Source organism: Ictalurus furcatus, chromosome 4 (genome assembly GCF_023375685.1).
Source record: "Ictalurus furcatus strain D&B chromosome 4, Billie_1.0, whole genome shotgun sequence".
NCBI lineage: Eukaryota > Metazoa > Chordata > Actinopteri > Siluriformes > Ictaluridae > Ictalurus > Ictalurus furcatus.
In genome coordinates, this window is record NC_071258.1 from 3,850,479 (window position 1) to 3,877,401 (window position 26,923).

A 26,923-nucleotide genomic window follows, 5' to 3' on the forward strand; every position below is an offset into this window, starting at 1 on the left:
ATCCGGTCACTATGCTCTTTCTAAAACTCACTTGCACGAATGTAGCTTCGACAGAAATACTGAATTGAAATCTAAGATTTATGAAGACTGCAAAGGTGACTATTAAAACTATCATGGTCACAGTGTGGACTCAATCTGACTTGATTTCAAGAATTTCACGAGGTCTTCTGATTAAAAAAATAAGAAGAAGAAGCCATTTCACAGTGCTCTATTATTAATTTAGAACTTGGTTTACAGTGGGTACTAATCGTACCTTTATCACTTTGTTCTATTTCTTGATATTATGTATTTGAGTCTATTAAGGAACAAATTTACAATGGGTTGTCATTTAACAATTTTTTTTTTTTGGCATTTCTTTTGTCTTAGACCGTTTATAGCATCGTTGATGAAGGTGTGTCATTACTGAATAAATAATAGTAATAATAATAATAATAATAATAATAATAATAATAATAATAATAATAATAATTATTATTATTATTATTATTATTATTATTATTATTATCCTGTACACGTTGTCTGCTGTCTAATAATCAATTTTCTAGGTAACACATACAAAGAAACAGAGAACTGCTGAAGAGCGCTGTCCATGCTCTGACTGTGTGACTTTATCTAACGCAGACCCCCTCCACTGGGTCTCCTCCTCTCTCTTCATTCTCTCCATCTCAAGACTAATCTCCATTAAACTTTCTTAGCAATCTGGCTGCATGGTGAGAGCAGGATTCAGGATGGGATTTTAGAACCACACACTGTAAAGAGTAAACATGGGACAAACTCAGCACATGGAGAAAACCGAACATGCGGAGATTGATGTCATTACACTTCAGGACATGTATAAAAAGTTTGTGACTGAGTGCCCTAGCGGCCTGTTGTTTTTGCATGAATTTAAGAAGTTTTTCGGAGTGGGACCCTCTGGGGAAGCATCAGAGTACGCAGAGAATATGTTTCGTGCCTTTGACAAGAATGGGGTGAGAAGTAGCTTTTTTTGGTCTTTCTAAAGACATACACGTGTTTAGTGCATGTACCGGATACCAATAGTCCCACTGGACAATACAGACCAGAGAAGAATAAAAACGTAAACATATTACGTATAATACAAAAGTTCGATGTTTTTTTTCTTTTCTTTTCAGAAATGCTTTAAAATGACTTGTTATTAGTGCATTTTAATCGCCTATTTACTACTGTTGCATGTGTTCCATTGCAAAATGTATTAGAAACCCATTTTTCCATAAAGGTTTGTTAATAGATTATTTCCAGGTTCTTTTTTGTCCTGTAGGTTCTATCCCATTGTCTAAAATAAAGGTACCAAACTTTACTTCTCCTTGACGCTAGAGTGGTACCATAAAATGTACATATTGTAATTAGTGCCTTTAATACGACATGTCTCTATTATGAGGGGTGCTTTTAGTGGTCCTTAAGGTTCAATTATGGACCATAAGTTTTTTTTTAGAGGTATAAAGATACATATCAAAGTTGCGAAATACGTACCATTGATAGAGTCACTCTGCCAACAAGGAGACGTACAGTCTGATACCATTATTTCTGAGAGTGCAAAGGACCAAAGATGGAACCTAGAAGGCAAGAAATAGCCTGGAAATGAACTATTAACCAACATTTATGGTATTTTTTTTATCTGCAAAATTTATGAAAAGCTAAGAACTAAAAAAATAAATAAAGCTAGACTAGTTTTCTAGTTTAGATTCTTCTGGTGTAACACACTATTAACCGATGAGTTGAAGCATGTTTTTTTTTTATAACAAGGAAAGAATTTGTGAATGGTAACCAATGAATATAGTTTATAATGCTCTGGTTAGGTTGATCAGATCTCATGAGAAATTTGTACACATTTGAAAGAATGAAGTTGATGTGGTTGGATGAGAATGAAGTGATATGACGGTAAGAGTGCTAACTCTACTTAAACCTTAACCATGTGTTACAAATTTTAAATTGCGAGACCATGTTTCTCTGGTAGATCTGAAGTAATATTACTCCATTTATATACTCTAGCATGAAAGCCATATTTGCTGTCTATCCTTCAGGACAACACTATTGACTTCTTGGAGTTTGTGGCTGCTCTGAATTTGGTGTTCAGGGGAGATTTAGAGCACCAGCTAAGATGGTCATTCAAAGTCTACGACAAGGATGGCAACGGCTTCATAGACAGAGCTGAACTCAGGGCGATTGTTGAAGTAGGTCCTTTCCCCCCCTTTTTTTAAATCTTCTACTTATTTCTATTTTTATGTTCTTTAGACCCAAATTCAAATTCTTCTGTAAATTGTTATCTGAGACCAGATGACTAATCACAATAAAGTGTTTATGAATGAATAAACTAATGGAAAATTAACCACAAGATTGATAACGCATGGTTTACTCACAGATTTTAAGTTAAGATTCATTTAATACAATACTACAAAGAAGGTGTTCTATTAGATGGATATTTAGACTGTTCCAGTTACAAACTATTAACTTTCTCACTTCAGATTATATATTGTGTCAGGAGGATAGGCAGGAAAGATTCAGAGGTATCCCTTGATGAAATCTGTGAAAGAATCTTCAAAGTGGTAGATATGGATGGAGATGGTGAGTAAATCTGAACTTGCATGATAATTATTTATGTCTTTGTGCATTAAATTAATGGAATAAATACTATTTCATGATATTATCTCATTATTATGACTTAATAACTCAAAAGACCAACTTACTAACTCATTGTTATGACTTGTTATTTCAAGATGTTATCTCATATCTCATGATATGATCTAGTTATGATGACTTAGTAATAAGCTGTAATACGAACTCTTTATTATAACTTCATAGCTTGTTATTATGACCTAATAATTCGTGTACTCACTTGTCCAAATAGCAAGTTAGTAAGTCATAATAATGGATATTATCTTGAAATAATGAGTTAGTAAATCAAAATCAAATACCAAGATAACTTTTTGAATGGCTAGTAAGTATGTTGTAGTAAAGTTATAATAACACCATACTATCTTGGAATAAAGTGTTAGCCATAATAAAGAGTTGCTAGGTAAGTTGGAATAATGAGATTATATCTTGAAATAATGCATTAGTAATGAGTTACTAAGTCATAATAATGAATTACTAAGTTATAATAATGAGTAAGATGAGTAAGTAAGTCACAATAATGAGATAATATCTTGAAATAATGAGTTGCAAAGTCAAAATAACAGAACACACACCTTGCAGTTCAGGGCTTCTGTACAGAACAATCCACATGTAATGCTCTATAAAGTCTTCTTGTGCTCTTTGACTTTTTAATTTTTTTATTTTTACCAGTCTACTGAATGTTTAGATGACTGTGTGTCTCTCTTAGGTCAGATTACACTGCAGGAGTTTTTATCAGGCGCGCAGAAAGATCCATGGATTCTTAACATGTTGCGTTTAGACATGAATCCGTATATTTGGGTGGCGGAACAGAGGAGGAAAAGTGCTCATTTCTGAGATGAAAATGTCTCTGCAGGAAATCCTGAATGCTCCAATATCAGCTGTATTGTACTAGATTTTTTTTTCTCCACAAATACTATCAGTATGTATGATAAGAAAATTGTTTTTAATAGATGGCATTAATCATGGACTTTCTATACATTCAGTATGTGTTCAGTATAGCTATAATGTCTCAATAAAAAAGTAATAAAATATAATTTTTTTATGCCTATGAGTTGTATTTATTTATCTATCCTATCTATCGATCTATCGATCTATCTATCTATCTATCTATCTATCTATCTGCCCAGTTCAGCCATGAAACTCTATCTGAGCCCTGATTGGCTCCCTCAACACGCCTCTCCACCCATTTAAACCCTTTTTAATCCCAAGCAACTCGCAAGATTACGGCCTGTGCGTGCTAATAAATTTCATACCCTACCCTCCTCCTCCCCAGCACCACCGTCTAGATCTGCTACGGGGGGGCTTCTCCTTCCGTACCCTTTGCAGCAGCAGCAGGCTTCTCTTCTTTTATATGTGTGTCCATGTCTCTCAGAGCAAGTATTCGTACTCGCTCAGCAGTAGCAGCAGCAGCAGCAGCAGTGTAGCAGATCTAGTCCACCAAGACTAAACCTATTTACACTCCATGCCCATCTATAAAAGCTCACAATTTCACTCCAAGAGATTTCAAAGCTGAAATATATTAAATGCATGTGTCGATAACTGTGGACACTGTGCATGAAAGGGTTAATATAACTATAACCAGGGATTCAATTAGGATTATTATGAATCTATGATGGAGAAGCGACAAAAAAAAATTGAGAACAATACCACAAATTTAATTGTCAGGAGTTCGAAAGCATTGATACGATATTGTGAAAAAAACAAGTTTTGATATTTCTGCTTCTCATGATTATAATGTCAGTTTTCTTTTTTATTCTTCTGATTTTTTTCTGTTAAAGATGCATGATACAGTACTTAATCTCTTAATCAGTATACAGTACTTAATCAATCTTAAGAGCTTGACTGGAACACATTATTATATACATTATTATTATTAATATTATTATTATTATTATTATTATTATTATTATTAGTAGTAGTAGTAGTAGTAGTAGTAGTAGTACTATTGATTTTCATTTCCTTTATTTTATAGTATTTGAGCTCTGCTACCCTGTACTCCCTCCTAATTTCACTCCTGACTAAGACAGTACTGAAACAGTGCTTCAAAAGCTTGCTAAAATGATTTCACATCAGACATCTACTGTTTCAACAGCGCAAACCAGATTTCATCACAAATAAGAATAGACAAGACAATAACTTTCCATCCTCATAAGGGTGACGTGGTATTAAAAGCTCCAGACCCTGTTTTTCGTAGTTATAGGTAACATTAGTGCTTAAAAGAATATCCATGAGTGTGTAGATAATGCGATTGCACCAATAGAGCATATAGTTTCTAACACATATTTACCTGAGTAACCTGATATTTATTTGCCGATGTTGGTTCCCTGAATGATTGATCTTTAGGACCCTTTGGGACAAAGAATTAATAGAATTAGTTCTACACTGTTAAGATGAAAATGCAATGATTACACCAAGAGAGAGTAAACCATGATCTCAATCTGAGCTCCACTTGCATACAGTATTCTCTCTCTCTCTCTCTCTCTCTCTCACACACACACACATTTATGTGTTGTTCAGTTATAATCATTTTGACATTATACAGGAAATGCTAGAGTTAAACTTATATATCACCTTACTGTGATCTGCTTGACCGCTTCCCAAAATATATCTTATATATTTTAAAATATATCTTGTATCTTATATTGAGCATGACATCATCATACCAGCCAGCTCATCTGCTCTTGTGTGCAAAGCCTTTTGTAGGATTTGTCATAAATATGTGATTCATGGATTATCCTCTTTGGATTGGCACAGGTACTAATGGTGATGGGTCTCCAGATGGCTTGATTCACCAATAAGAGTCGACTCATTGGACTCTGTAACGGCTCCTTTACATTTTCCTCAGTAAATTTTGGTATTACGGAGTACCAAGTTGGCATAGTGGTTATTTTTTAATAAGGTGGTATTGAGGTTATTTTTTAATATGGTGGGCAAGATATTAAGGCTAGAAAATCAATAGAAATATACCATTGTGGGCCGAGGAGCCTAATCATGGAGATGACCGACAATATTATATTTTACCTCCATATTATATTCATACCTCCAGGGTTGGGGGTTCAAATCCTACCTTTTCCCTGTGTGTGTGGAGCCTGCATACTCTCCCTGTGTCTTGGGGGTTTCTTCCCGGTACTCCAGTTTTCTCCCCAAGTCCAAATACATGCACTGTGGGCTGATTGCAGGGGCGATTGCAGGATTTCTTAAATGGAGTGGACTAGGTACCAAGAACCAGTCAGGGGGCCCATGAGAAATAAATACTTGCTTAGATAACATTGAGCACAATTTCCAGGCTCTTGTGCAGTGCCCTGTGCCCTAATTCAAGTGGTTTTACATGAAAAGTGGCACTGCACAAGAGCCTGAAAATCTATTTGTATTAACTATAATAACTGTTTGACATGGGACAATACAATTCTGTTCTACTAAATAAATAATAATAAAAAAAATCACATAGGAATTAGTTATTCATTTAACTTGTTTTATTCTCAACACAAACACTACACTGTGTGTGTGTGGGTGTGTGTGGGTGTGTGTGGGTGTGTTCTCTGCACTCCATATTCTGAGCTTGAAATCTGTGTCTGTTTATATGGGTTAACTGCACAGTCCCAACATTACTGGATCAGATCTGTAAGTGTTTGCCACTTTATTGTAGCCAATTTGAGAAAAGTGATTGTGCCTTTGAGCTTTAAAACAACAGGAAGAACCATCCATCCATCCATCTTCTATACCGCTTATTCTTCAGGATCGCGGGGAACATGGAGCATATCCTAGGGAGCATGGGGCACAAGGCGGGGTACACCCTGTGCAGGGTGCCAATCCACATAAAAGAATCAGCTCAAAAGAGTCGACTCGCTTACGAACAAGGCATCACTATTCTGCAGGCTGAAATGGCTAGTGGGCAAATTGGGTGCAGAAGGATTAAAATGCCCCCGGATGGAGTGGGACTCAGGGTAAGATGAGCTGGTTATGTAACAGATTTATGTGACTAATAACATCGTATTGCATAAGGGATAATGAGTAAGCTATTGTTTTCAACCTGATTGTCCCTTGACACGAGTCCAGCACACAGAAAGCTAGTGTCAAATCTCCCTTAATTAACTTGGCTTTAAATGCTGGACAAACAGTTTCAATGGATGGGAGTAAAGTTGGGTGCAAAAGTTTGCACACTTCCTGGTGTCTGAGTAAAAAAAAAAAAAACAGAAAAGTGTACCTCTAAGATGCAATTTGAAATTCTAGCAGTTTAAAATTAGATAGATGTGGGTATGTTCTGCAATAAGACATCATCTAAACTTCATCTAAACTTAACATTGTATGGTATCTGACAGAGTTAAAACAGAGGGGTTCAGAAAAGTCAAGCTTTTGCCAGGGCCGGTCCCTGTTCCTGAGCTCGGGTTACACTTTGTATGACTGCATGGGTTTTCTCCAGGGTCTCTGGTTTCCTCCAACCTACCAAAAAGCATGGTGGTAGGTGTATTGGCTCTGCATAATTGCCCCTAGGTGTGAATGAGTGTTTGAATGTGTGTGTGCATGGTGCACTTCTGATGAACTGGTGTCCCATACAGTATTCCTGCCTTACACCCACTGTTCCTGGGATAGTATCCAGACCACCTCCATCTTGACCAGGATAAAGTACTTACTGAAGATGCAAGAAAGACAGAAAAGACAAACAATTGCAGAAAGATAGAAAACATCTTGCTCAACAGAAGCTCATCATCATCATCATCATCATCTGTATCATCATCTTCATCTTCACTGGCATAGGTGGTAGAGTGATAGAGCGGGTTGTCCACTAATCACAGGGTTGGCGGTTCGATTCCCGGTCCACTTGCCTCCACTTATTATTATTATTATTATTATTATTATTATTATTATTGAGAACATTTTCATTACTTTAAACATTTCACATGTAATATGCAACAAATTCCAGAAGATGGCAGCACATGCAAGGCTACAAATTCAGCGAATAGTTCCAACACATGCACTTATGTTGGTTAGGAAATGGCCATGAAGGTGGCTGTGAAGAGCAAGTCACAGAATAAAACAGTTCATAACATAAAGTTTAACCTTAAAACTTAAAACAGCTAAGTATTTTTAACGATAAGAGAGACCATTTAAAACAACTTACAAAATAAAATTGATGAGCAACTTAACAAAAAGGACGTGTTAGTAAATTAAGCGTGTGTGTACATGTGTGTGTATGTCTGCACATGCACAAGGAGGGATCACAATAAATCAGGGATTACATGGCTGTGTCACACTGTAGCTGTCCTCACACAACCAGGATCTTTTGTCATGTGATCTTACTGATAAAGAAAATAATTCAGATTCAGTTGAACTAACAGACTCCAGCTAAATATGATATTGTTATAATTTGCATGATGGTTTGTATGCATAAATAAAAATCTTTAAGATACAAGGTAGTGCACATGTTTTTAATACATTGTTTAAAAGATGGCGCCTCGAAGTGTGATTAGAAAGTTGTTTCACGATTTTACGTGTTAGATACAGTGTGTGTGTGGTGATCTGTGGGAAAAGGCTTTGACACCGAGGCTATCTTCCTACAAATATCATGTTATATAAGGACTCAGTTTAAGTTAAAACTTTAACAGATGCCTTTAACTGTTTAACAATATAGTGTGTCAATACTCTCTGAAAATATGTGTACTAAACTGTACCTTTCTTTGTCAGTGGAGTTGTAGCTTCAAGCATACATCTATTATAGCGTTCTCTTTTACCTAGAGAAGTGCATATGCAGTGTGTACTTTTAAGCCTTTACTCTAAAAAGTAATTACAGTTGGAATATGTAACTTAAATCGTTTCATAAGGTAGATTATATCGACATTACCAAGTGAAACATACATACTAGAGATAGCAAAGATAAAGCCCCCATAAAAATGATATCTAAAGCTGTATTTGGGATTAAATTTACATGGGGTCCTGGGGTAATATCCTATTTATACAGGTGTATCGGCCATGTCGCTGTTTTCTTCATCCTCCGAAAATTTCAGGCCGAATTCCTACTGTTTTCCCACTGAAACTCAACTGTTTTCCCATTCAAACTCATACTCTGTGATTATGAATTGTGTTTTCAAATTGTTTATGTCTTTGCTAGCTAAGTGTAATGTTCTCACATAATGAATGTCACAATTTCAAAAAAGTTTTGTATAGTTTTGTATGAGGACATATGATCAAGAAAAGTAACGCCTTACAAAGTAATTACTGTACAAATTACTTAATGTCTGCAAGTGACACCACGAATCTGAAAATGTTCTAGGACCTATTTTCTTCTTATGCTAACTAGCCAAGTGAGCTATTCTGAAGTGAACACCACCTACATTATCAACAGTACATAAACAAAGCTAACTGTAGCTGCCTAGCTAGCGTAGCAAAATCCTGTTGACGTTTCAATAGCTTGCTAGGTTTGTTAGCTAGCTAGCACGTGTTCATTCATACATGTCTCCAGCTACATAGTTAGCTATCTAGCAAATATGCTCCTTCCACGATAGCTTGAGCATTATCTATAGGCTGTAGCATATATACAGTATAAATAACATGAAAGTGACATGTTAGGTTTAATACGGAGCTTTCATACTCTAAAAGATCAAAATATCTGGCTAGCTAGTCTAGTTCACACAGATGGCTAATTGCTTACTGGTTTCCACAGGTTGATGTTGAGCTGTGAAATGTTGATTTCTCCACAGGTTTTGGTTCACATCATTTGCAGATCATTTTCACACTGTTTACTTTGAAGCATTTAAAACTGAAGATTCCTGATAAATTGGGCCAGTTATACTTGTCTTTCTCCACTGTCTCAGACATTGCTGCTAAGCGTTTAGAGAGTACACTTTCTACAAGAACCTGCTTTATTTTGATTGGATCCATCCGTCTATTTTCTGTACCACTTATCCTATACAAGGTCGCAGGGAGCCTGGAGCGTATCCCAGGGAACTTTGGGCACGAGGAGTGGGGACGGGGTATCAACTCATCGCAGGGCACATTCATACACCCATTTGCACAATACGGACAAATTGGAAATGCCAGTCAGCCTACAATGCATGTCTTTGTACTAGGGGAGGAACCGGAGTACCCGGAGGAAACCCCGAAGCATGGGGAGTAATGCAAACTCCACCCCCACACAGGGCGGAGGTGGGATTCGAACCCCCAGCCCCTGAAGTGTGAGGCAAACGTGCTAACCCCCCCGATTGGATCTTGAAATTGAATTATTTAGAATTTGCACATACTCTTTTAATCGTCTTACAGTCTTTTGAAGTTGAAGACATTATTAACTTTTTACTCTGTAATATTGATCACAAAATAAATGTAGCAAAGTTTATTATTTTATGTAAAAATAAACCCAAGTAAAAATAATATTATTTAATTACACACACACACACAAAAAAGTCCTCGAGTACTGTAATGAGAGTACATATCGCTCATTACTTTTGATCCCCGTAATCAGATTCTGCCTGTATGTAAAAAAAAATGTCCATGATGCTCTTGTACCACACTTTTGGAGTAACCAGAATTTAAAATGCTCGAATTTTACAACTGCTTTGATACATGAACAAGTGAGACATATTTCAGTTCATAGTTTTTAGAACTATATATTTATATGTATATAAATATTTCACCATGTGAAAGGGTTTTCAAAGGCTACTGCACATATAACTAAGTCATTGAACTTTAGTGATTTTTAAGAATCTAGTATGTCTCGTCATATGTATGAGAGACCCTCTACCACACGAGCTGGGGATTAAGCAGAGACCATTGAAACACGATTGGATTGGAATCTGCGTCTAAAAATACTGAGCACTCAAGACTTAATCCACTAACAGCAGTGAATGGGGCTCACATCACCTTGTACCATCAAGAGACAATGGCTAGAACGTCATGGATCGTCATAGACCATTGAACATTTTTACACAAGCCATTTTACCTGCCTAAATCCGCAGCTGTGTTACAGAATAATGGGACAATCACAGGGCGCGGAGAACAGTGAAGTAGCTCTTTCTCAGATTCAAGAGATGTACAAGAAGTTTGCAAGTGAGTGCCCAAGTGGAAACCTGCACCTGCATGAATTCAAACGGCTCTTCGGGATCACCTGTGACTCATCTGTTGAAGAATCTGCCTACATGGAGAATTTGTTTAGATCATTCGATGCTAATCATGTAAGTATCATGATGGTGCAGGTAAATATGATCCGATTCATAGAGCAGGACGTTTTATCGACGTAATGTAAAGCCACTCTAGCCGGATAAGATTAATTATGGATTATTATACCACAGCACTGTTGAATTCTTGTTCGTGATTTGTCAGAAGGTATTAATTAATCTTCTATAACAGCACCTCTGACAGTATTTCCAGGTGCAAGGTTTATGTTAATGAGCTCGTTGTACGTAATATATCTCCAGACGTCTGCAGGACAGCTGGCTTTTTTTTTTTTTTTTTTTTGCGGTTTGCAGTTCTTGGTAATATCACAAGCTGCACTTCTGACTTCGAGAGAAAAAAAGAGAGGCTCCTGCGAGTGATAACAGGATCTAGCTTGTTTCACAGATTTTAAACTGATTAAAAGAAATGTTTTATTGTTCAATTAGTAAAACGTGTAATCATTGGCAAATTGCTGTGGTATAAGAAGAATAAAGCAAGTTGGGACATGCTGTTATAGGAAAATAATAATCATTTCAGGGTTACATCAGTAACTCCACTTTGTGACAGGCCACCTCACACCATTGCACCTTTGATTTATTTCCTATAACTCCACCACCCTCAAGGAAGCTGCTTTACTTTAAATCATTTCAACATTTAAAGAATTTAGTGAACTTCAACGAATACCGATTTTGGTCTCAGACTAACATTTGCCCCTTTGTGCACCCCGACGTTTTGAGGATAACACGATAGACTTTATGGAGTATGTGGCTGCACTGCATCTGGTCCTTCGTGGCAAGCTTGAGGATAAACTGAAGTGGTCTTTCAAAGTTTATGACAGGGATGGAAATGGACGACTGGACAGAGAAGAGGTGGCACATGTAATTGAGGTAATTCTGACTTGCAGTAGTGAAATCAGTGGCACATTCTTTCTTCGTCTGTCATACTGAAGCAGGAGTACACATATACTCACCATCCACTTTAATAGGAACACCTGTACACCTGCTCATTCATGCAGTTATCTAATCAGCCAATCATGTGGCAGCGGTTCAATGCAACAAATCACGCAGATACAGGTCAAGAGCAAAGATCAAATATCAGAATGAAGAAAACGTGTGATCTCTCTGACTTTAACTGTGGCATGGTTGTTGGTAGCAGATTCTCTGGTTTGAGCATTTCAGAAAATGCCGATCTCCTGGGAGTTTCACACACAACAGTCTCTAGAGTTTACACAGAATGGTGTGAAAAATCATTGAGCGAGCGACAGTTCTGCGGCTGGAAACAACTTGTTGATGGGAGAGGTCAAAGGAAAATGCCCAGATTGGTTCGAGCTCCCAGGAAGCATATAATAACTCAAATAATCACTCTTTACAACCGTGGTGAACAGAAAAGCATCTCGGCATGCACAAAATGCACCGAACCTTGAGGTGGACGGGCTACAACAGCAGTAGACCACATCAGGTTCCACTCATGTCAGCCAAGAACAAGTATCTGAGGCTATCATGGGCACAGACTCACCTGAATTCAACTGTCCAGTTTGGGTGAGTCTGTGCACATGATAGCCTCAGATTCCTGTACTTGGCTGACACGAGTAGAACTTGACGTGGTTTACTGCTGTTGTAGCTCATCCACGTCAAGGTGTGATGTGTTGTGCATTCTGAGAAGCTTTTCTGCCCATCTTGTAGCCCATCCACCTCAGGTCTTGACCTGCATCTGCATGATTTGATGCATTGTGCTGCTGCCACATGATTGGATGATTAGATAACTGCATGAATGAGCAGGTGTTCAGGTGTACAGGTGTTCCTATTAAAGTAGATGGTGAGTGTGTGTGGCAGGGGGTCTAAATGTCTAATTTAATTTTAAACTGGAAATGGGAAACATGTTGACTATTTAAATGATTTTTTATTTATTTATTCATTACAGCATGGGTATGTTTAACCATATCGTCCCGATACTTCCATCTTTAGATAATCTACAAATTAAGAAAATATGAGAACCCTTCAGACCCTGAAGAACTCAATCCAGATCAGATAAGTGACAGGATCTTTGAGCTTGTTGATCTAAATCATGATGGTAAGTTCCCAAATCAAATGGTTCATTGTCATTACCTGCTTGTTACAACTATTAGAAAGGGAAAATAAATAAATAAATAAATAAATAAATAAATAAAGTCGGTACAGTCCGGTCTAAAATCAGAAATCAGGACTTATAAATAATGTATTCATAGTAGTGCAATCTCATATTTGTGCACCAAGGTGCTTTTTTTATTATTTAAATTTTGTAGGTCAGATTTCATTGGAGGAGTTTATAGAAGGAGCAGAGAGAGACACGTGGGTGATGGAGCAGCTTAGGCTTGACCTACGGCCCACTCGCTGGTTCATCAAACACCAGAATAAAAATTACTGAAGCCTACCAAAGAAACAGAAACTCTGACTTAAGGAAAACGATAAGCTTTTAAATAATAAACTTCTTGAACACTTTAGTTTTGTTTTGTTTTCAATGTTTATTTATTTAGGTAGTTAGTTTAGGTAGTTAGTTTAGGTAGTTTTTTTTTAATGACTTATGCTTCTGGTTTCTGGACATGTTGTGCTTTTAAGAAATGTCATTTACATATGTGTGTGTGTGTGTCAAAGACAAATGTGGTTGCATAAGAGCGTTTAACATTAAAGTAAAACAACTTATTCCCATTTACTCCAATATATAAAATGAGTGAATTGATGAATTGAAAATAAAATTGAATAATGCATACAAATACAAACCAGTTCTTAGAGTTAAACACATACAGTTTCACAATGTAAGATCTGTGACTATAATAGCAAAATAAGATTTTTTTAATTCATCAGTGAATTTTTTTGTGGCTTGTAATTCGTTTTTGTACATGTACATTAAACAGTACATTTAAAACTATGCCTTATTTGATCTGTTTGTATGGATGTTGACAGTTTTCTGTTTTATTTAAAGACATTTCAGTTATCTGAATTTCTGCATTTTTGACATTTCATTCTTCCTTCTTCTTCTTCTTCTTCTTCTTCTTCTTCTTCTTCTTCTTCTTCTTCTAGCTGCAAGTTACAATGTTGGATCCAAACACCCATTTTTGTAAATATCCCTCCCAGGCAGGAGATGGAAATTCTGATCTGTTTTGTGATGATACCTCAATGTTAACCCCGTCAAATGTCTGCTGAAATCTGATTGGCTGATGATGGATGTTTTTTTTTTATTATTATTATTTCCAGTCTTTATTAGGTACAGAATTACAGCTTAGCATAGCGATACAGTCTACCAAATTTCAATCCGATCTGATCCTTTGAAAAAGTTGTTTGAATTTAACTCCGCCCTCTATAGATGACCATGCCACAAACGTCTTAAAATAGTTCTTAAAATGCTGCTCAAGTTTTCTGTGAATCCATGCAAACAGTTTTGAGTTACAGCTATTTTGTGTGAAGAAAACTCCTCCCCGCTAGAGCTGATTCTCATGTGACGGCCATATCGTTAATAGGCTAATCGAATTTACCGTAGATAATGTATAACAATAAACTGAAAAGAAATGTTCCTTGTATCTTTGTGTTTATGGCTCACAATAGGCCTAATGCTTGTCCATGTCCATTTACTCCTCCTGCGTGATTTCTCATACTTGAGGCACTCACATTAGTGGGGTTTTGAGTGAAGGAGCTTATAGGCTAAGAGAATTAACACTGTGAGTCAGTGGTCAAGAACAAGTAATCTTCTCATGTAAAACAGAAGCTACAGAAGCTAAAGTGTGTGCTTTGGCCACCTGCCTTTGATTAAACGCTCTCTGTATTGTGCATGGACCAAAAGTCTATATTTACCTATATGCGATAAAAGCAAATATATCAAATAGAGCCTAAGCAACCCTAAGGAATGAAATCTTAACAAAACCACATCAATAGGTATGAACATTTCAACAAATTACTATTTCCTCATTAACACGGTTATCAATAACAGTGTTGTTGGAGTGCATACAGTACATCGGCTTGCATAAGTAATGAACTTCCACATTTTATTGCGTTATAACCTGAAATGATTCAACTATTTACAATATTACAAAAGGAAGTATAGCATTTTAAGTAACGATTGCATACGTGTTCAACCTTGTCGCTGTGAGACCTTGAAATTATTTATGATGCAACCCGTTTCCATCAGAAGTCACGTAATCAGTTGAATGTTCTGCTGTTGTGTTCTAGTAGTGCTATACAACAATACACTGTTTTCCTGAAAACTAAAAGTGATCTTCTAAACAAGTCTACTTCTTCTTTCATTTTCTATTTTAATTCTGATCGAGCTATCAGTCATATTCACAGATCTTCAGATCTTCATGTATAATTTGGATGCACTATAGAGTAAGCTTTAAACATCACGAGTTGGACAAATCAGTAGGCTGGGACAAGTAGATATTGTGTCCAGGCTATTATTATTTTTTAAATTAAATTTGTAATCGGGGGTGCACGGTGGCATAGTACGTTCGCCTCACACCACCAGGGTCGGGAATTTGATTCACACCGTGGCCCTGTGCGTGCGGAGTTTGCATGTTCTCCCCGTGCTGCGGGGGTTTCCTCTGGGTACTCCGGTTTCCTCCGCCAGTCCAAAGACATGCATGGTAGGCTGACTGGCGTGTCCAAAGTGTCTGTAGTGTATGAATGGGTGTGTGAATGTGTATGTGATTGTGCCCTGCGATGGATTGGCACCCTGTCCAGGGTGTACCCCTCCTTGTGCCCGATGCTCCCTGGGATAGACTCCAAGTTCCCCGTGACCCTGAAAAGGAGTAAGCGGTATAGAAGATGGATGGATGGACATTTGTATTCGGATAAGTATGTTTAATATCCAGAAAACGGAAGAAAAAAACCTTTTTTACTTCAGACACTATCCAGATTTGAGTAAAATCTTCAATGTGTGATGCAAGGACAGTCTAATTGTGTGCAGCCTAACGTTCATACATATGAGCTCATTTCCACATCACGTCTATTTCAGTTCAAGGGGGGTAAATACTTATGAAAGCCACTGTATTTATGTCTGATCATTTCATAGAGGTCTATAGTCCTGCTTACGCTTTACTTCATGACAGTTGACGGTTGGCTTTTTCCAGCAGGAGGCCGATTTTTGTTCTCAGTTTTTACGGTCAGATTTTTATTGACATAACGTTGTGCTTGAATCGTTTGAATGCTATTACACCTGACAAAATTTCTACACGCCCAGAGCTCTAATATTTTGTAAATTCAGATACATACATTAACCAGCCATTATCAACCATCAGCAAATTATAAACCAGATTTTACATTTTCAACTGAGGTACTGGCAGCTCTTGTTTCCTTATAGTGAAGTGCAAGTTAATGCAAAATTGCTTCTGACTGGTCACCTTTATTGAGGAAATGTTTCTATATTGTTGGGTGTGGTTTCTTCCAGGATGACTCCACCCCCATGTACAGTGCATTGAATGATGTGATGAGGATAGAAATGTTGTAAACCATATGCTATGGCCTTCACAGTCCTCAGATCTCAGCCCAATTGAACTCTTATGAGAGATTTTGTAATGATGTATTAGACAGCGATGGGGTTCTCTGTCGCCATCACAACTATTTTGGGAATATCTTTGGAAATATTAGGAAGAATTGTGTTCTTCCCTCCAGTACACTTCCAGAGACATATAGAAGCAGTAGAAGCTGTTCCGGTGGCTTGTAGTGGCCCAATGCCTTACTAATACACATTGTATTGGTTTTTCTGTTAAACTGTCATCCTTCTGTACTGTTTTTATTTATTTGGAGATGGAACACTGCCATCTAGTGAGCATTCTCAATCACTACTCATAGAGCTTTCCCCAATTCATTACACACTCTGTAAGAAATTCATTTCCCAGCATTCCTTTGAGACTACAGACGCTGATGTCATGTTTGAGCATGCTCTCTTAAGTTGATGTCTGAGCTGCCAAGAGGAGCCTCTGAAAAGACTGTAGTTGGTGTTTCAGCTGCTCTTCATCCAGAACGAGTGATGGCTCTGAGAGAGGATACGTAGATGGGGATTGTGCAGGTGCGGTGCATACAGACACCATTGTCTATGTGTGTGTATGCATGTCTGTATGTCTATGTATGTATGTATGTATGTGTGTGTGTGTGTGTGTGTGTGTGTGTGTGTTTGCCCATGTATGTGCATGTTTGACTTGTAGTGTGTATTTCGGCATAAATATTTTATTTCTATAGATTGATAAATGCACAATTGCATGTATTACTGAAACATGTTCACACACACACACACACACACACACACACACACACACAAAGACTCGTGTTTTTCATTCTGCAGATCAAGCCCCTGTTTGTCATTTGTTTTCTCAAAAATCCTCCTACTCATTCATTTAAACGTGTAAATTGATCTTCTGGCCTAATGCCCAGCTGTTTACTTTCAAAACACTTTAATGTTGAACTCCTGCTGTATTATTCCAGAACAGTAAAGTGGGCACTGTAACAAATGCATAATAATAAATAGGCCAAAACCAGTGGACAGTTGGACAATGGACGTCTGGACAAGCCTGTTTGGATGTTTTGATCATTATTCTTGCTATTTTTAAGCAGTAGAATGATGCATAGACTGACGCATGCACTCTTGTAAGATCTATAAATAATCATATAAAAATAATGCTGAAGATTGTGGTAAATAAGGCTGTAAATAGAAAAAAATATATCCGTGAAGGTTGTGATCTCAAATCCTGCAACCCACTGCTGTGCCCATAGGGAGGTTAACTTATATATAAAATATAACAATAATATAAATAATTCTGCAAACAATCAAGTTTTCCCCCATTTCAATACCGTGGACTATTCTGTGTAGATTCATGACATATAATCCCAATTAACTCAATATGAGTTCCAGGTTTTAACACTACAAATCACAGAAAACTTCAATACTTATGCAAAGCATTGTATAGACATGTTGATTTGATTTGATTCTACCTCAATCCTGAACTATCTTGTCTAATTCATTTTCTCCACGTATGAGTTGATAGACGTTCTTAAATAAATATGTAAACAATTAAATTCCAGTTAGAAATCAATTTCTTTGGAAATTTTCAATTTGTTTGAATTAAAGGGGCAGTTTTATTAAGGGCCCCCTGCTTGCTGTGAGGTGAATTGCAATTGCAATGAAAACATTCTGCTTCCGTGCAACCGACCCTGCCTCCTCTGTTAAATCATGTATGCCGTGTAGGGTCCTTTCAACAAAAAGGCACGCAGTTACACAGGTCTGTTTTTTTGGCTGGGGGGAGGAGCTAATTTCTGGGCCAGAAAAAAAGGAAATAGAAGTAAGAAATTATAAATTTTGTGAGATCCATCACATCCCAATATTGTGAATTGTCTTTTTTCTAAGCTATCTTTAAGGTATATGAATGTTATAGGCCCAGAAACACGTTTAAAAATTACTAATTGCATCTTTAATATCCTAAATATTCACCTCCTGCAACATAATTCTGGAATATTTCAACTGTTTGTACCACAGCACTGTTGAATTCTCGATTCTAATTGGTCAGAATGGTAGTAGTTCTGTCTGCAAGGCAAATCACGGGGTTTAATACGTCCAAACATGTAATCGTTTCTATAGTAACAGCTCATTCACAGGAACTTGTATGGCAGATGTTCTGCATAATCCCCAAAAAAAGCCCAATAATAAATGGATCAAAAAAATGACTTGTTATTAAACAAAGTTGCATAATCGTTGATATAGTGAAGGTTTTTTGTAAAACGTATGGAAGGTGTCTCCAGTGTCAGCGCTTTGTAACAGTCAGTAGGTTTTCCAGCAGTGGAAACTCTTCAGGACTTCCTGGTTTCTCTGTAACATGACACACTGCGATTTCTTTCGTATTAACGTCTAAAGAGGGAATAAAAAGTGAGGTTGTCGTAGGTGCTACGACGTAAACTCACTTGTCTCACGGATGTTCCACAACATTAAATGTAACTCTAAATGGTTAAAAATACAATGTTGTTCTTTACTAAATTTAAAAATGCAACTGTTGACAAATTGCTGTGGTGTTTATAGGGAATAAAACACTGCATAGCGTGCTGTTATTGGAATTTTGGTGTGGTAATGATAACTCCGCTTCTTCACAGTACCCTGTCATTGATTATTTTCCTATAACAACACTCCCCCCAAGTGTTTTCTTCATTACATACAGTATTGTATGAATTCATGAGAGAAATTGGATTTTTACTCTAGTGCCCCCTCAGTTAGGGGATTAAATATTGAATTGAGAGATATTACTAGAAAAAAAAAAAACACCCTGTCAGTCACATATAATTGTAAGGGTCATACATTATTCAGCAAGAGAATCATGGGACATTGTGATGGTTCAGTATTTGCATTAGCATTGGAATCTTCTGTTATATAAATATTCAATAGGACTCCCCTGTAAACACTGTTTGGGCCACAAGTCTGTTATATAATTTAATTTCTTATACATAATTCTTTAATACTCCCCTTCACACACGCATTTCAAACAGACACACACGCACACACGTGCCTTTTATAGGCCACCAGACCCTGAGGGAGGACCAGGTTTAGAGAAGGGGGTGGCTCAATTGTGCAAATATGGACAGGCTTTGAGCGAGAAAGAGAGAGAGAGAGAGAGAGAGAGAGAGAAAGAGAGAGAGAGAAAGAGAGAGACTAGAAGAGTTAGTGAATCTCCTGTCACTCTCTCCCACGCCACCGTGAGAGCCACAGGACACATGGTGTCCTCCAACACACCTACACACAGAGCTGAGAGAGAGAGTGTGTGAGAGAGCAGGGAGAGAAAGGTAGAGAACGAGATTCTGTGAAGAGAAAAGAAAAGAAACAACAACAACGGAAGGATTTTTTGATTTCTCTTGAGGAGCTGCTGCTAACGCTGGGAGTAGGATGGCGGAAGGAGAGGGAGGGGATGAGGAGATCCAGTTCCTGCGAACGGTAAGTGTGTCTTACTTCTTCTGATCGTGTGTGTGTGTGTATGTGTGTGTGTGTGGCTGGAAAATGGGGGCTTATTCATATAATAGTGTTTGCATTACAGCTATTTATTGGTATTGTGATTCCTACACTATATGACATGTCGTAATCTGAGAAGAAGTGTGTGTGTGTGTGTGTGTCTTTTTATTGTGAAAGTTTTCACTCCTCTAGTAGAACACTCATGTTTCTTGAGCTCATGGTGGATTTGACACCTTGCTCCTTGACTGGCTGATATCTATAAATGTCAGCCTCCTCATCGACATTGCCCCAGTTTAGCAAGGAACCCAACTTTTCCTTTTCCCCCTCAAGAGTCTTTAACTTTATTTTGATTGTTTCACCATTTTAACAGTATCATGTATTTACTTTGCCTTTATCGATCTTGTGTCTTTCTGTAGTAGCATCCTAAACTCTACAGCCTCATGGCACCTTTCCGCCATTTGTTCCAGAATCGTCTTTCCTTCGAGCACTTGTGAGGAAAGGCTGGTACATCTGTTGGCATCGTTATCTATTTTTACCCAAGGAGAGGAAAGGGGAGACGTTTAGAGTGAGGGTAGAAGATGGAGCAAGCAATTCATAGGACCCAGAAGTGGGAGGGGATGGGGGGAGGTGGAGGAGGGTATAGCTCGTCTATATCGCCTCATCTGACTGGACTGAGACTTGGAAGCCAGTACTCTTGGGGAGGTCAACAATAACAAGTCACTGAAGATATTCCCACTGAAATCTGCTTAAATAGGGTTATTAAGATGCATCAGAAGTGGTGTTGGAGAATTTCGAGTTTAGAGAGCAGCTCTATAGACAGCATCATGAGATTAAAGCAAAGGCTTGTAGCTGTCATTATTCTGATTCACGTTATACTTTGGAAAACTTTCAGTTCTGTTATTCATATTGCAGAAATCCTGTAGCTATTGTCAGCATGGTCTTTATTGCAAAATTTTATAACCTTGAAATGCCTGTCTATTTTTTGTTGTTATGGCAATACATTAAACATAAAGTAGAGAGTAGAAAATAGCAACAAGTGGCTGATGATGATGATGATGATGATGATGATGATGATGATGAGATGCTGCAAATACTATGGCATTCTGGTATTTCCAGAAAAAAAATAGAAATATCAGATGATGAGAAAATGAGAAATACATAACAATAAGAAAAACACACACACACAACAAATCAAGAATAAATATAAAAAGTGAATAAATTAAAAGACAATACATATTATGCTCTTCTAGATGAGTAAATATTAATGTAGTATTAATGTGTATTTATTTATTTATTATATATTAATGTAGTGTGTGTTTGGAGAAATGTCAATTATTGAAAAAAAAACCCATAATAAATATAAAACAAAACAACAAATATTACAATAGCAATGTTCAGGTATGCAATAATAATAACAATAATAATAATAATAATAATAATAATAATAATATATTTAATACAATATGTAGGTAAAATAAATATATTTTATACATTTCCCTCAATATGAAAATAAATATTATGGTATTAATTCAGATCTAATGCATAAACATACATGAAGGATGAACAAAAAATGTAAAGAAGCACCTGGATTTCTAAGAAAAGTCAAAGAGTCAAAGCCAAGTAATTTTATATTGCAATAATATCTTACTTTTTAACTAATATATATATATATATATATATATATATATATATATAATGTTACAGCCTTAATCCAAAATGGATTAAATTCATTATTTTCCTCAAAATTCTACAAACAATACCCCAAGTATTGTTTGTAGAATTTTGCATTCACAGCCTTTGCGCAATACTTTGTTGAAGCACCTTTGGCCCCAATTACAGCCTCAAGTCTTTTTGAGTATGATGCTACAAGCTTGGCACACCTATTTTTGGGCAGTTTCTCCCATTCTTCTTTGCAGGACCTCTCAAGCTCCATCAGGTTGGATGGGGAGCGTCGGTGCACAGCCATTTTCAGATTTCTCCAGAGATGTTCAATCGGGTTCAAGTCTGGGCTCTGGCTGGGCCACTCAAGGACATTCACAGAGTTGTCCTGTAGCCACTCCTTTGTTATCTTGGCTGTGTTCTTAGGGTCGTTGTCCTGTTGGAAGATGAACCTTCGCCCCAGGTCCAGAGTGCTCTGGAGCAGGTTTTCATCAAGGATGTCTCTGTACATTGCTGAATTCATCTTTCCCTCGATCCTGACTAGTCTCCCAGTTCCTGCTGCTGAAAAACATCCCCACAGCATGATGCTGCCACCACCATGCTTCACTGTTGGGATGGTATTGGCCAGGTGATGAGTGGTGCCTGGTTTCCTCCAGACATGACGCTTGCCATTCAGGCCAAAGAGTTCAATCTTTGTTTCATCAGACCAGAGAATTTTGTGTCTGAGAGTCCACCAGGTGGGCTGTCATGTGCCTTTTACTGAGGAGTGGCTTCCATCTGGCCACTCTACCATACATGCCTGATTGGTGGAGTGCTGCAGAGATGGTTGTTCTTCTGGAAGGTTCTCCTGTCTCCACAGAGACACGCTGGAGCTCTGTCAGAGTGACCATCGGGTTTTTGGTCACCTCCCTGGCTAAGGCCCTTCTCCCCCGATCGCTCAGTTTGGCCGGGCGGCCAGCTCTAAGAAGAGTCCTGGTGGTTCCAAACTTCTTCCATTTACGGATGATGGAGGCCACTGTGCTCATTTGGACCTTCAATGCTGCAAAAATGTTTCTGTACCCTTCCCCAGACCTGTGCCTCGATAAAATCCTGTCTCGGAGGTCTACAGACAATTCCTTGGACTTCATGGCTTGGTTTGTGTTCTGACATGCATTGTTAACTGTGGGACCTTATATAGACAGCTGTGTGCCTTTCCAATCAACTGAATTTACCACAGGTGGACTCCAATCAAGTTGTAGAAACATCTCAAGGATGATCAGTGGAAACAGGATGCACCTGAATACTTAAGGTGAATACTTATGTACATGTGCTTTTTTTTTGTTTTTTATTTTTAATAAATTTGCAAAGTTTTAAAACAAACTTCTTTCACGTTGTCATTATGGGGTATTGTTTGTAGAATTTTGAGGACAATGATGAATTTAATCCATTTTGGAATAAGGCTGTAACATAACAAAATGTGGAAAAAGTGAAGCGCTGTGAATACTTTCTGGATGCACTATATATATATATATATATATATATATATATATATATATATATATATATACAAAAAAGTGTGTTTCTTTATAATATCAGACTGAATGTAAACAAACTGCACTAGGAAATGTGTAATGGTCCTTATGTACTCTATGAGAGATGACCGAGAATTTGGGTAACCATTTAATATCTGTCGTAATAATTATCTGTGCAAATTCATATCTGGATTGTTTGAGCCTTTGGACAAACATTGGCTGCTGTATAAACAGTGATGAAAGCTGTTAACGCAATAACAGAAATGCCAGTGTTGGGAGTAAATCCATTCAGAATGACACAAATGATCTTTTTCTACATGCTGAACAATAAGGTGGTGCTAATAACACTCTACGATGCCTCGATGATGCTGTGTGTGTCCTTGCTAGGATAGTTAATAGTTTCTCTGTTGTGCAATTTTTACGCCCATTTTTGAATGGTCAGTGTAATGAATTGTAATGATCGTATTACATTGAGACATTATAAGAGCAAGATACACTTAATACATGCTGGGTGTGTGATTTATAACGTGCGTGAGTGGAAGTTTTTAACACTATGACGTAAATCAGGTTGGAGTAAGTGTTAAGAGAGAAATGATATTTATTTTATATGAAAAATGTGGTTTCTGTACATCATGGCAAGTTCTTACCACTCTGTATGTTTAAAGAGGACAGCATGAAATGACATGCAGTACAAGAGCAGTATCGCACCATTGATAAATATTAAAACATCGCTGTATTTTGGCATGTTTGTCCTTTAAAAAAAAAAGAAAATAGGCTACACTGTTCTAGAAATATGAAAGCCTAGTTCAAATACTTTTTATTTTATTTTTTATTGTTGGATCATTGATCGCTTAACTTAACTGGTTAACTATTTCTGATTTCCATATCGTGGTATACTGTCATTATGATCACCCCTAAAAGAAATGTTGGATAGCTTTCAGGGGGTGTCCAGGCTCCAGGTTATAACAGATGCTTCTTTTTATAGTTTTGCCACTATAAGTGTCTGACACTCAGGGGGAGGAGAGCAAGAAAGCCTGTGTCCTACTTCTTCGTCGCTTGAATCTTTCGGGAGGATTCTACGTGTGTTTGTATGAATTGTGAAAGTCCGCCTATGTTTCTAAGCTATTGAATTATGTCAAGTGCACAAAATGGAGAGAGGAAAGCAGCTCAGAGAGGAAAAGGAAACGTTTTAGTAACTTAAGACTGTTAAAGTGTGATGCTATTTGTCTAGGAGAAGCGTCCTCACCTAATACACCTCTCCATTTTTTTTTTACCTCAGAATTGTTGAAAGTGCACATTCATATCCAAGGGAAAAGGTGGAACTGAAGCTTGGTTGAATGTAAAGAAGATATGTAGAAATAACATGGTCCAGCAGAGGTGTGGGTGCTAGGAGGGTTTTAACCAAATGCCTGCTGGTTAAATGGTAGTTAATATTGCACCCATATAGCACAGCTGTTTATGTATGTATATATCGAATAATAGATTTTCCTCAGAAACTGTTATAATGATGTTCATAAAAGTTCAACAAAGTCATCGACCATCTCTTTGAAAGCTACCAGTGGCAAACTGGATTAACCAATCAGGATCGTGCATTTTTCCCATTTCTCTTTCAAAGCTATTAGCTATCCATCTACACTCCTAGCTGAGTATAAGAATACTGACACGGAGTACGGAAATTTGACTGCAGGACGACAAAAAAAGGGTATATCTTGTTTTATATGACATTTATAAGTTTGCATTTTCCCCTAATACTATCATCTTATTTGAAGAATTTTCAGAGGTGATGCCATGTATGGCGACGTTATTATCCCGTTCTTGCAGAACACTAGCGTTCCATTCCACGGGCAGAATGGAAACTGATGTATCGGACAATCAATCTCAATCAGTATAAACGTGCATTATTTTATCGCTGCAACTCTGTTAAAAGATTAGTCAGAACACTGTTGGGTTTCTGTGTGTAGAGTATCGTGACTCTCTGTATAGCTGCTGGTGAGCAGGGCGATGGGAAAGGGGAGGGGTGTGAGCCCGCAGCTGGCCAAACAATTCACTACAATAACATTGGTATAGAAATAAAACAGGCCGCATAACTAAAACATTTTTTTTTATTATTGTAAAACACCCTATACAACTGCCACAATGAAATTCTAACATTTAAATCTAGTAGGGTAGGTTAAAAAAAAAAAAAGAAATAAAGGCAAATTCTTAAAGCCCTTAGTGTCTGTTTTCATTCTAAATACCATCACCACTCCTACTACTGGGTGGCATGGCATCCACCCAAAATGCATGAGCGCACTGCACTTATCAATATGCAGCGGTTTTTATTTAGTGTATTTCCTCACCCTGCTCCTGAAATTCATTCCTGCCTCACACCACACCACTGGCCTCCAGATATACAGTAAAAGTGTGTATAGCGTTAAAGAGTTAATTTTATTTAAGTGCTGCTGTGGTCCCAGTCATATAAAGACAGTTATTTCTAACTGGGTGCTAGGGTTTGGCTTTGCTGAGCACACACATGATCACGGTATAGTGAGGCAGAGAGAGAGAGAGAGAGAGAGAGAGTGTGTGTGTGTGAGAGAGAGAGTGATGGAGAGATGGATGGGGAAGTACAAGCACCTGTTTCACTGGTGTTCATTCAATCTGTCACGATCAGCTTTAAAACAATGAACAGGTGCTCTCAGCTGTTGCTTCGCATGCTTTTAAAGCGTGTGAGTTTAACGTGCTGATATCAGTCCCTAATTGATAGTTGTATGCGTGTGATATATGATGTGAGTGTCTGCTACAGCTGTATTTGAGTAATAACTGAGTTCAGTTTGCATTTTAAGCAAAATTATTACTGACAGTCATCTCTAAACAAACATTAAATATTCATCCTAGATATTACTCATCTGCTTTTTTTTAAGCAGGTGTCAGGAAAACAATGCCATATGATACGCATGTGTCTTTAAGCATTAAAGCTGCACCTACAAAATCTCTTCATATCTAGTTATTTACAAAACCTAAAATGCTAGATTTGATATTATTGACTGTTTTCTAAGAAATATAATTCCATTATTTTCTTCATAGGGTATTTCAGCTATTCATAAATGATGTACTATATGGCGACTCAGCTTAATAAGTCCCTGAAAGTGTCCCATTTACTGCAGAATTGCATTTTGCAGCATGAGGTTCGCCCTTTATATTTTCTTAGATTTCAGATGAATTAACCGTCTGCGAAATTTATTCGCGCACACACCAGGAGGTTGCTCATCTGAGCCATGACTGGCAAGAGACCAGGACTATAATCAAGCAGCTGTCTACATTGTGTTATGTCAAAAGCTTAATTTCTTTGGTTTTAAATGGAAAAAAAACCCCTATTTTTTACAAAATGTACCTGTAGTCTGATTACTTTGTTTCTGATGTAACTGTAACAGATTACAGTTACCAGTTTTTTTTGTATCCTGATTATGTAACCCTGTAACATGACTCCTACTACTACTGCAACTACTACTGCTACTACTAGAACTATTACTATTACTACTGCTACTGCTACTAGAACTATTACTACTACTACTACTACTACTACTACTACTACTACTAGAACTATTACTACTACTACTACTACTACTGCTGCTACTAGAACTATTACTACTGCAACTACTACTGCTACTACTAGAACAATTACCACTACAACTGCTACTAGAACTATTACTACTACTACTATTACTGCTGCTACTAGAACTATTACTACTGCAACTACTACTGCTACTACTAGAACAATTACTACTACAACTGCTACTAGAACTATTACTATTACTACTACTACTACTGCTACTAGAACTATTACTACTACAACTGCTACTAGAACTATTACTATTACTACTACTACTACTGCTACTAGAACTATTACTACTACTACTACTACTGCAACTACAACTGCTACTACTACTACTACTGCTACTGCTGCTAGAACTATTACTACTACTACTACTATTATTATTATTACTATTATTATTATTAATTAGAAGTAGTAGTTCAGTGTGCATTATAAT

General features: G+C 37.3%; 3 protein-coding genes across 9 annotated transcripts in view; all 3 read left to right on the forward strand.

The window, feature by feature from the left end:
- The first annotated feature begins 570 nt into the window (after nucleotides 1-570).
- Nucleotides 571-3,542, forward strand: LOC128606216 (guanylyl cyclase-activating protein 2-like). The gene is made up of 4 exons (XM_053622250.1): nucleotides 571-968; nucleotides 2,040-2,189; nucleotides 2,481-2,580; nucleotides 3,338-3,542. The coding sequence occupies exons 1-4, from the start codon at nucleotides 765-767 to the stop codon at nucleotides 3,463-3,465; spliced, it is 582 nt and encodes a 193-aa protein (XP_053478225.1). The 5' UTR covers nucleotides 571-764; the 3' UTR covers nucleotides 3,466-3,542.
- A 6,679-nt stretch (nucleotides 3,543-10,221) lies between these two features.
- Nucleotides 10,222-13,252, forward strand: guca1g (guanylate cyclase activator 1g). Its single transcript, XM_053622251.1, has 4 exons — nucleotides 10,222-10,793; nucleotides 11,511-11,660; nucleotides 12,738-12,843; nucleotides 13,055-13,252. Exons 1-4 carry the CDS (start codon nucleotides 10,593-10,595, stop codon nucleotides 13,174-13,176), a joined length of 579 nt encoding a protein of 192 aa, XP_053478226.1. The 5' UTR covers nucleotides 10,222-10,592; the 3' UTR covers nucleotides 13,177-13,252.
- A 5,842-nt stretch (nucleotides 13,253-19,094) lies between these two features.
- LOC128606446 (ryanodine receptor 1) overlaps nucleotides 19,095-26,923 on the forward strand; it is a 98,761-nt gene continuing 90,932 nt past the window's right edge. For all 7 annotated transcript variants that reach the window (XM_053622571.1, XM_053622574.1, XM_053622573.1 and 4 more), the window contains exon 1: nucleotides 19,095-19,710. In XM_053622571.1, coding sequence (XP_053478546.1) covers nucleotides 19,663-19,710 — 48 coding nt within the window. In that variant the 5' untranslated portion in view covers nucleotides 19,095-19,662. The remainder of the gene's footprint in view (nucleotides 19,711-26,923) is intronic.

Coding starts and splice junctions, on each gene's coding strand:
- LOC128606216 (XM_053622250.1), top strand. CDS start 765: ATGGGACAAACTCAGCACATGGAGAAAACCGAACATGCGGAGATTGAT. Junction 969..2,039: donor GTGCCTTTGACAAGAATGGG/GTGAGAAGTAGC, acceptor TCTATCCTTCAG/GACAACACTATTGACTTCTT. Junction 2,190..2,480: donor AACTCAGGGCGATTGTTGAA/GTAGGTCCTTTC, acceptor TTCTCACTTCAG/ATTATATATTGTGTCAGGAG.
- guca1g (XM_053622251.1), top strand. CDS start 10,593: ATGGGACAATCACAGGGCGCGGAGAACAGTGAAGTAGCTCTTTCTCAG. Junction 10,794..11,510: donor GATCATTCGATGCTAATCAT/GTAAGTATCATG, acceptor CGACGTTTTGAG/GATAACACGATAGACTTTAT. Junction 11,661..12,737: donor AGGTGGCACATGTAATTGAG/GTAATTCTGACT, acceptor TTCCATCTTTAG/ATAATCTACAAATTAAGAAA.